This window comes from Monopterus albus, unplaced genomic scaffold (genome assembly GCF_001952655.1).
Source record: "Monopterus albus unplaced genomic scaffold, M_albus_1.0 scaffold27.1, whole genome shotgun sequence".
Lineage (NCBI taxonomy): Eukaryota > Metazoa > Chordata > Actinopteri > Synbranchiformes > Synbranchidae > Monopterus > Monopterus albus.
In genome coordinates, this window is record NW_018127907.1 from 2,918,856 (window position 1) to 2,930,000 (window position 11,145).

Here is an 11,145-nt window from a genome sequence, read left to right on the forward strand (position 1 = left end):
AACACGAGAAGCTTGAGAAATACCAAGGGCTGAAAGAAGAGCTAGAAAAGATGTGGAAGGTGAAGGCACAAGTGGTCCTCGTGGTAATAGGAACATTGGGGGCTGTGACCCCCAAACTGGGAGCATGGCTCCAACAGATCCCAGGAACAACATCTGAGATCTCTGTCCAGAAGAGTGCAGTGCTAGGAACAGCTAAGATACTGTGCAGGACCCTCAAGCTCCCAGGCCTCTGGTAGAGAACCCAAGCTTGAAGGAAGGAATGAGACCGCTCCAAAGTGGGGGGCAAATGGGAAATTTTTTTTTATATAATATTAGAAGAGAAGCCATTATTTTTCAGCTAATGTATTTCATATCAGGAAAAGCACTGGTGTAATTAGGTGGTTGCATTCCATCAGAGCCCTGGTGCTGTGCATGCTGGCTCCCAGGCATCACTTAGAAACAGAGACATCATTAGTGTTACAAGTCAGTGTTTGCTGTAAAAAAAAAATTAAAAAAATAAAAATCTATAATTGAGTGAGCTCATAAAATTTCTTTGCAGGAGGAAAAGAATGGACACACACACACAGTGAAAAACAAGCACACAGACAACACTCATGTATGCCTTAAAACTGGAACACCTAAATGGAAGCCATCCTAAGCGTTATTATTTAGACCTGTATTTCTCCTGCTAGCCAATCAAAAAAAGAATCTTCTAATTTGTTATTTTGGGTTTTCTGAGCAACATTTAATTTGATTTCAAGTCAAGTTCAGTCCATGTCTTTATTTTCCCACTATGGTCTTGCATCCCCTTGAGTTCTGATGAATACAGTGAGATAAGAACAAAGGATTTTGTGTTTGTGCTCACCAGCTGAGCCAAATACAGGCACAGTACAGTGTCATATTTAATAGCAGTACACAGAAATACACACAGTACCTTTAGTAGTAATGACTTCTGTGAGGCAGCAGCGTAGTGTATGTGACTTGGCATCCTTTTGTGGCAGCAGACATAGCAGCAATATTCTAGCTACACAGCGGAGGTAGGCCAGCTCTGAGTCTGCACTGACCAAACATGGATGGAGGGGAAACGGCCGAGCACACTCCTCCGGTCTGAACACACACACATGAGAGAACCACAGATCAAGACTGAGATATAAACAAAGAAGACAGAGTGAATCTGAAATATTATTCTGGAAGAGCAGGATGTGAGATCTTATTACGAGGTGCAACCTGATTCACACAGCCATACATTACCATTGTTATTCATACTTGAGCTGTGTCGCATTTCGCCGTCTTTGCTTATAAAACTTGACAGAACACACACTGCTGCTACATTGTTCCTACACTAATGAAAACGAGAGGCCAGGCATCTCTGTTGTGTGATCAAATCACAACTCTCGCCTGACTTGCCAGGATAATGAAACCTGATGATGTGTGAATCATCACTCCGTCCTTCTGCGCTCTCTTTCTCTCTCTCTGTGTGTGTGTGTGTGTGTGTGTGTGTGTGTGTGTGTACCTGGCTGATGCTGTCTGGAGACAAAGCAAGTGATTATGGAGGATCATAATGTTTTTTACGCTGTACTGAACTGCCAAAATTTCAACCCATCTACGTACATAAAATTATGGTGTTGTGAAGAGAAGTTTTTCAGTAACAAATGAAAGCTGAAACATATTTTTTTCTTAGACATCAGTGAGTCATAGCTCTGTGCAAAGGAAATGGTACTCAGACGTGACACCCAAACTTTACACACACCAACATTACAATCCTAAAAGCACACCATTTTACTGGAATTCCAATGATTTTTGGTGGTGAATATCTCAGAACAATTAAGGCAATTCAATTCATTTATATAGCTCCAAATCACAACAAAGGTGATCTCAGGACGCTTGATAAAGTAAGGTCTTACTACCTTACCTTACTATTATTATTGTTGTTGTTAATATTAATATTATAGTGAAAAACCCAACAAAGCAATACAGCTTAAACTCTTTACAATTGTGTGTGAGTATGTTTGCGTACCTTGCAGATGCAGCTTTGAGGTCTGTGAAATGTGTATGTAGAATCCGGATGCTGTCATAACATACTACATTGACTAGGTCTATATCAGTTAGCCTTGATCTCAACTGCCCAATCATCTGCCACCAGTCCTCTGACAGTATGGAGTACAACTGGCCCTCATCGTGACTCAAAGGCTTGTACCAGGAGAAGATGTAGTCTCCATAGGCATAGTCAAACACTGGGAAGAGATGGCAGAGAGAGGAGTTCAATATAATTCTTGTCAAAAGTGCATGTGTGTACAAATACTTTGTTCAGTATATGCCACTGTACAATGTCTTTATGAACTGAAAGTTACAATACAATTTCAGTCCTTTGAAGACAGAGAAAACATCTAGTATGTTTAAAGATGCCATTCATACTATTTTACTGTATCTCTGCAAAAAAAAAAAAAAAGAAAAAAAAAAGAATTTTCAGCATCAATAAGCATCGTAAATTAATGCCAGACCTCCTTGGAGACTTTAAATGTTTTAAACAAGAAGGGCCACCCTAGCTCTCTTCTCATTGCAAATGCTCTGATCTCCCAGCGCCCCTGAACTACCCAACATGTGTATTGCGCTAGGTTTCATTTCCCCAAACCCCAAGTGCAGCACAAGCTATTCTTAACAACAATAAAAACAAGCTAATAAGTGCCAATGGAAAGCCAATGTCCTGAACCTGAGCACTAACACACAGCTGATACAGAAACAGTTCATCAGACATATCAGGTCTTGACTGTGAACCTAACTATGTCATCATAAACTCACACCATGCTACCACCAAAGAACCTTTTCACAACATATAGTACATGGGAGCATGTGCTGTGTTGTAAATCCTGGAGCCATCTGTTAGTTGGCAGACAGACATACTGGTCCCCTGATTCTGTGTGTGTGTGTGTATATGCGCATGTGTGCTGTTGTATGTCCAGGACATTCAGCTGGTTTATTCCACTATGAGTGGGAGTGATCGGTGACAGGTCACTGTGACTGACAAAAAGAGCTCCACCTATGAGCAGTTTTCTCAGAACTAGAACCTGAACATCTTGCCACTACTGTGAGAAACAACTCCAACTAGAGCTTGAAATTGAAGGGTTTTATAATGTTACAACCATGTGAGAATACAGCAGCGGATAGTCCGGAGTATTGACATGGAGCTAGTGGGTGTGTTCATGATACATCGTTGCAACCATTAAAGTCATTAAAGTCTCTTGTACAAGTAGATGTTTGAAAACACTTCTAATAAAGTACAAATCTCAAATTTATGTGGCCTGGCCTAGTGGGTTTGGTTGTCCTTTTCTCCTCGTTCTGCAATTGGCTGAATAGATCCGACCTAAATGTACAGCCATGTAGTGGACACAGTCACCGTTTTAGTGGGTATTCCTCCTCGACTAATTACTCAAGTATTCAAACGCTAGGAGGCGGCCCTAGGCAGCACACTTACGGTATATTTGTGTTGAAACAATGCTCTTATAGGCAATTATTTTTCTGAGCCATGGTTATAGGCTAGTTTACCAACAAGTTTGAGCTTCTCACATCAGTTAACTACAGCACATGTTGTTAGGTTTGATGTGTGCCAATTTTCACTACTAAAGAATACAAGAATATTTACTTATGATTACTCTGATTCATAATGCCTCACTGAATAGTTTTCCCAACGCATTTTTGTTAGCTTCCTATTCTCATTTGGATGGATGCATGTCACAGAAACTTAAGATAAACAGCTGTGTTACACTACAAACCAGACACATATACAAATTCAGCCACATCGTCATGAGCATTAAAGTCCTTTCTCTTGTAAAAGTAGACCACATTGTTTGAAAACACTTCTAATAAAATACAAATCTCACCTTTGTGTCTTGTCCTAATGGATTTTGTTGTCTTTTTCTCCTCATTCTGGGCAGCAGTTTGCTAAATAGTGTTGTCGGAGCTTATACATCTATGCATTCAGGTAGTGTCACTGTTGAAAGGAGAATTCCCCCTCTCCCAACCACAGAGGGAAGTACTGAGCAAATTACTGCTTGGTCCACAAAAATGAGGAGAAGAAGATGACAAACTAACATACATTTAAAATATAATAAAATAAAAACTAAGGTTTGACTAGAAGAGTCTCAGTTGACAGACAGGTCTCTCAACTAATGAGTCAACTAGTCAACTTTCAGGGGGCAGCTCTAAATTCTTGTTAAATCTGTTTAAATCTTTAAAATTGTACCTTTGAAACTGTAACTGCAGCATTATAATGCAAGCACTAAATTCAAGCATTTCAGAAATGGTTATTTCATTATCTGAAAGATACAGTATGTACTGTCATGTGTTCCTGTGTAAGAATTTGGACTCGCTAGTGCACTTTGTTCTTCACACTTGCTCTGTAGAGGACATGAAACACTTCAAAAATGACAGAATATTAATTTGCAGTACCAAAATACTATCTGAAGTGATCTATTCATTGCCAGTGAAGGGGAAGTGGCTATTTCCCTATTGCTTAAAATTTTCAATGTTTATTGCAATGTCCTCAGCTAACTTTTACACAATGTTTCGAAACCTATAATGCTGACCAAAATACCTCACATGTACACAAGAGTTTCTATGTGTATTCACATTAATGTGGACATAAAACGTGATCCATTACCTTCCTTCAGAGCTTTGTCCATATTATGTGACACTACCACCCTCCTGCTCTGACTTGACTCCTGAACTGGCACCGAAAAGCGAGCCTAAAAAAACAACAAGAGCATCACATCACTTCACTCCAAATCAATCACAGATGGGGACAACAGAACAAAATCAGGAAATGTTGTGCAACAACAAGTAGGGAAGGAAAAGAAGATCAGTGCTGCATGTGTTACAAGCCTAAAATCCTTACAAACAAGGCAGTCCAAATTTGTCATAGCTCATACAACATGTTGTCCAGACAAATACTTCTGACAATATTCTCCACTGTCAACATGAATAAGTCATCAGTACACAGCAGGGGCTGGTGAAAGGCAGCCTCCAGCCAGCTGCAAGGACACAATCTCTCTGCTTTAGGAATAAATCACAATAAATGTTGATGTTTACGTAAATCCAGCAGCATGACTCTTCCTCATCTATTATAGAACAGCACCTGACGATCAGGGGGGCAGGGAGAGAAGGTGAAAGGGGGACGAAAGATGGGCACGGGAGGAAAATAACTTTGAATCAGTTGAGGGGACTGTTAGGGATGCAAAAGTTAAAAATATCAAACCTGAATGTGCATGTTTAACATTTAAGATTTGAGACACCATTATTTTACATGAACTTAAGGGAAGAGGTGACTGAGGTACCAAATTAGGTTACAGTATAATTTGGCTGCTTTTTGTCTTTCAATTTATTCCAAAAGTACAAGAGAATGTTTCCTGATGACATCAGTGAATGTAATACTTATGGTGGGTCTAGTAAAGATTGTGTGTGTTTTACCAAAGCTGATCTGTGTTTGAGTAATGTATTAACTAGAAGCTAACAGTATCTTACCATGAGCTTGTTGAAGAACTCCAGCTGTGCAGCTGATAGCAGTCCATGTCTGTCAAAGGAGCTGACTTTGAGAGGACTCTTCCTGACTAGTAGAATAAAGCTCCCAGCCAGGAAACACAGTAGGGCGAACGACGCATAAATAAACAGCTTCAAGAAAAAAGAGGTGAGGGTCAGGCCTCCCCAGGCCAGCTGCAACACTACTGCTGCCACCACGCCCAGGCAGAGAACCGGGGCAACTTGGAAAGAGGAGTTGTCAGAGGAGGTGGAGATGGCAGACATGGACCCTTCTTCTCCACCGGTACTGCTACTCTCTGCAGCCTGTGGTGTAGTGGTAGCTGAGGGGGTGAGCATACTGTGACCCCACCATCCATATATGTATCACCACTGGGTAGGCTGAAAAGTTGGCCCACTAGTCTATATGCCAGGTTACAGCGGTATATATCCTGCGTATACTTGTGTATACCCTCGGCTATAATCCTGTGTCCAAAAAGAGGCATCCCAGCTCTGACATCTCCTCACCGACCCACACCGTTATGTTTTCCACCCTCCTCGCATCGGCCCGCCGGAGCACCGTCAGCACATTCATTCAAAACAGAGTTCCCCAGACAACAGACCAGGACGCCAGTCTTGTGTTGGAGTAGATGACAAGATGAAAGTTGCCCAGAAAGCAGACCGAGAGCAACCCGAGGAGGTGGGATGGATGGAGCAACAACCACTGTCACCCTGGAGACAAATAGATGGAAGGGTAACTTAGTGACTGTTGCTAACCTAATGACTAAGCTAGGCTAGCAGGAAGCTAAAGTATAAGTTAGTGCTGCCCCTTTTAAAACAAGTTCAAGTCAGTGGGTAATCTCGTATGGTTTGGCTACCAAAGTATGTTAACTGCAACAACGAGTGCTAACACTAGCTAACTACATAGCTTTGCCTGCCATGTAACCATTTCTACGTTAGCTTACTTACGTATTGTTTAAAAAAAAGGTGTACGATAACAACACACTACGCTGTCGTTTTCCTCTGTGTAAAATAATGTATCGTGGGATTTGCAATCGTAAATTAAAACTATCATAAACGCAGCGACAAATAAAAAAAAAAAAACAAGTCGCGTTATCAGTATTTTCCTCGAGCTTCAGCTGACTGCCAATGTCTCTGAACGTGAAAGCGTGTCATCCAATCAGCGTTGGAGTTAACCACGAATGGTGTGCCTGTTCTATTTATCGAGACAGTCCGAGTGCACGGGGGTTTGTTTGAACGTTGCTGTGCTGTGTATGTATCTATGGTTGCTGTGGATGTACCTGGAAAACGCCGCCCAACAGGACAGATACGGATTATAATCAAGTATACAACCAGATAAAGGATCAGGACATGTATTTCTGACGATTAATTCTTCTGTTAGATACTGGTTTAAATTACTGTCTAACATTATAAAAACAAAATGTATCGTTTTATGATATAAAGGCGTCATAAAGTGAAAATAAATATAATCTTTTTGCAACTCATATTGCAGCCATATACACTTTACACATAATAGCTGGTCTGGACATTTATTGGACATTATTTATTGTTCTACTGATGTCTGTTCTGTAGATAATGACAATTCTCAGTGTCCATTTCTGACTGTGGTTTGGTATCTGCAGTTAACAGAGCGAAGCTTTTTTAACCACCACTTCAGATTATGAGAATGTCTTATGACAGTTCATCTCCACTGCCTATGTAAGCACTTTTCTTGAAATGAGTCATTACTGTATCACAGATTTTTTGAGACGTTCGCTATAAATGCTGACTTTTGATATCATTACTTAAAAAACTGTGTTATGATCTGCCGCTATATAGAAAATAAAATTAACTTCACCTTCAAGGGGGGGGACAGGACACTAATATTGCCCTAATATTGCTGCAAATAAGATACAAAACACTGACACAGTGACATTCATATATCTTTCTCCCAGAGCCTCCAGTCCTACTAGGAGTGCTAGTGTTAGGGCCCTTCATGTACACCAGAGGCCCTCAACTCCATCACTGGATGGACATGGTCAACACTCCACAGGAGCCAGTGAAGCTGTGTCACGGATTGGGCAGATACATTTAAGCAACCAAACATGAACAGATCCACAAACACACATGTGCATGTACATAAACACAGATTCAGAAATAGAATAAAAGTGCTAATAAATGTGTTCATTTGTAAAACGCCTTGAGGCGATTTCCATCTCCTAATAAAAGCGTGTCTAGATGAAAGGTGTGTTTGTAATTGCATGTGATTTTAACTTTCATTCTAAATAGAATGTATTAACGTTATGGCATTCTCATAATACATACATTGAAAAATCTACCGTTTCCCCTTAATACATCCGTCAGCAGAATGGTCTCCATCATGCGATTCGGTATCAAGCTGTTATAATATGGAGGGCGGGAACCCAGGGGGGGTCGCCCATCACAAAGGTTCCCGAACCCACCAGCATAAAACCATAAAAGAAATCCTTGATATTTATCTTTTTTTTTTTACTTCAAGACACTTGTAACATAATTGGTTTCACTTATGCATTAGCGTTCCTTTATTTCAGTTATTTCATGACAAATAGAAATTTATTTAAACAAATTACCAGTGCTGAGCTTGGCTCACTCCATGACAGGTACGAATAAGATGACATGCTGGTTGTATCATATATTGTTGTTTCTAAAAGCACTTCCAGTTTTGTCACAGCTATATTCAGTGTCCTGATAATAGCTTCCTTCACCTCCTTCAGTCCACTGTTTCTGCCTTTATCTGGCACATACACTGACATCAGATTTCCCTTTCCTCCACTAAAACAGACAGCTGTGTGTGCATGCTACTTCCTCTTGTAACATTTACATCTCTAAACCAGGCAAAAAGTTTCACAAGTCCTGACAATACAGAATACCTCTTAATTGTTGCTATGTAAGCTACATTTTCATTATATTGTTAGTATCTGGTTAAATGTATTCATTCAGACGTCTAGGTGACTGTCTCTGAATCTTCTTGGCTATATTTAGCCTGCTTAGTTACTGTCTCTGTGCACCATCTAAATGCAATCTGACATCAAGTTCAAGGGAATTAAAAGGATCATCATTGTGTATTTTTAAATGTAAAATATGATTTTACACAAATTAATACAATTACAAGATTGTTTGCCAAGCTGTTCCTACCTAAAAGCATATAAGTTTGATGTTATGTCATGTCTAAGAAGGTGGACTGTGATAAACAGCATTGGGGTCTTCAATGGGATCCATTTTGAAGTCAGTGGGTCGCAGCTTCATGATGCTGGTCTTTAGGGAGTACCACCATCCTCTCCAAGTGTACCAAACTACACCATCATCTGTCCCTGCACTGTAGTGACCATTAGGGTAGTACTTGCCATTAAGATGGGCTGCATGACACCTGAGAAGAGTGAGAGAAGAGTAAATATTTAGTTATTTTTACTGTGATGAATGGCTGTGAGAATCTTGCTGCATATGTTTGCATTATGTGCATTTTCTGGTCGAAAGGTAAAGTCTCTAATCATGAAAACCCATACTTGTTGAACCACCAGCCTCCTTTGTCTTCCTGGGCGCAGTTTCCATTGTAGTTATCATTGTCCTGATCATAGGTGCTGAACTTGATGCCCTGGTGACTGGCCCACTCTGACACACCGACCTGAAACCTTCCAGATAGAGCATCTCCAGCTGTACCTACATATGCTCCAAAATTAAGTCGGTAGTGATCCTGCAGAGAGAAGAGCTGGTCAACATGCATAAGCTTAAAAAAACTGAATAGTTCAACATTTTGGAGAACCTCGTTTAGGGCATTACAGTAGAAGGGGACTTTGGGTCAGCACATTCTTTTTGGAGGGGAAACTGATGTATATAAATTTGTGTGTTGTGTTCAATAAAAGTCAGCTGGGGTCATCAGGTATATGGGGCATGGAAGCCTGCATAAAAAGTCAGCCTGACTCCAGTGTAATTCCTTGGCAGAATTAAATGTGCCATTCTGCATAAGCCATACTTTTACTTTCAGTACTTTAAGTATGTTTAGAGACTAAAATTGTAAACTTTCACATAAGTAACATTTTAAACGCAGGACTTTTACTTGTAACAGAGTTTTTTGCACTGTGATATTGTTACTTTTACTGACATAAGTGAGTACTTATTCCACCACTGCTTTTAGCTTCATATTTAGAGTAGCTTATAGACATAAAAGTAGTACTGATCTGCTTGTGTAAATCTCAACCACTCAACACACGGTTTACAGTAACAGTAAATGTGAACACATGCAGTACTATACATTACTTAAATCCCTCAGCATTGTGAAATAGTTGTATTCTTACCCCAAACTAATCAAACTAACATAGGATTCATTCAACAAATCATTCAGTCCAATACTAAATATCTGGCTTTTCCCACATTGTAGTGGTCAGTCAGCATTAACACCTTTTCACTGGCCACTTCGAAGTCCTTGTACTCCGCATAGCGCTGGTTACCATCAAAGTCTTCCAGGTTAATCCTCAGAGAATAACTTCCTGGAACAGACAGATAAATAATTAATGCCTTCTGAAAATGAGGGGAAATCAACCCATATCAGAACAATGTTGCTATTTAGTGCCAGTTTTCTTTAAAGCACCTGTATACAGTGGAACAAGCTGTAAACACTCCAGAACATGTTAGAGCTGCCTTTTTACACTTCCAGCAGATGCAGGGCAACATTAGCTGCTAAATGCTAATCAGCAGAATTATATTCAGTCTGGCTAGCCACTCATTTTTTTCTGTCCACTTTTGTGTGCTACGTGTGTAGCATACAGCAGGTTATCAAGTTTATGTTGTGGCTGGAAATTAACTTCATACGAGCAGTGAGCATGAGCCAAAACAGAAAGGTGTGGTCCTGGAAACAAAACGATAAGCTAAATGCTAAAATGCCCCATAGAGCTGAGGGTAATAGGAGTAGGCTGATGATTCCTTGTGGGTTTGTCACTGTGACGCTTTTGTCATTACACATATAGTACCCATAGGCTATAGTAATTTAATCCATTGTCTTTATAAGAAAATTGACAGGTGCCACATTAAAGAAAAAAATAAAAAGAGGACTATTAATACACAGAAAATGGACAAAATTTAGTAGGCTAAATATTGACCTTGTGCAGTGATGTAATGCAGATTGTCATTTCCAAGCCAAAACTCTCCTAATTCTGCAGTCATGTCTCCAAAACCTTCCTTATACTCCGTCCACGACCTAATGAATGGATGAATGGATAGATGGATGGATGGATGGATGGATGGATGGATGGATAGATAGATAGGATACATTACTTTTCATACAATTTCATTATTTTATCAATAAGTATCAGACTTCGGGCATACCTGTTAAATGTCTCTGTTCCATTGATCCGTCTCTGAATGACAGTCCAGCCACCTCCTTCACTCATATCACAGTAGACTCTGACTGGTGAAGAGATGTTGTGGGGTCTGATTTTGTAGAAACCACTGGATTTGTATCCAGAAGTGTAGAGGTGGGTACAGTCTAACATATGCACACACAATTACACATGATCTGCATTTGAGGCCTGAAACATTATAGTTGAGCTTGGTTTTCATATGTTGTTTTCAAGTGCAGAGGCCAAGGATCTTGCTGACCTGTGTACTGAGTGTCCTGGTTCTGGT

General features: G+C 40.1%; 2 protein-coding genes across 2 annotated transcripts in view; both read right to left on the reverse strand.

Moving 5' to 3' along the window:
• Positions 1-5,870, reverse strand: part of snx25 (sorting nexin 25) — an 18,334-nt gene extending 12,464 nt beyond the window's left edge. The window contains exons 1-4 of the mRNA XM_020595516.1: positions 5,497-5,870; positions 4,637-4,721; positions 1,997-2,213; positions 914-1,086 (exon numbers count right to left, since the gene is read on the reverse strand). Of these exons, the coding sequence (XP_020451172.1) occupies positions 914-1,086; positions 1,997-2,213; positions 4,637-4,721; positions 5,497-5,847 (826 nt within the window). The 5' untranslated portion in view covers positions 5,848-5,870. The remainder of the gene's footprint in view (positions 1-913; positions 1,087-1,996; positions 2,214-4,636; positions 4,722-5,496) is intronic.
• Positions 5,871-8,046: 2,176 nt separating this feature from the next.
• fgl1 (fibrinogen-like 1) lies at positions 8,047-11,143 on the reverse strand (the record flags this gene model as incomplete). The annotated part of the gene is made up of 6 exons (XM_020595409.1): positions 8,047-8,893; positions 9,030-9,217; positions 9,922-10,010; positions 10,620-10,717; positions 10,846-11,005; positions 11,119-11,143. Coding segments are annotated over 6 exons (759 nt in total), but the record flags the coding sequence as incomplete, so codon positions are not given.
• Positions 11,144-11,145: the final 2 nt, after the last annotated feature.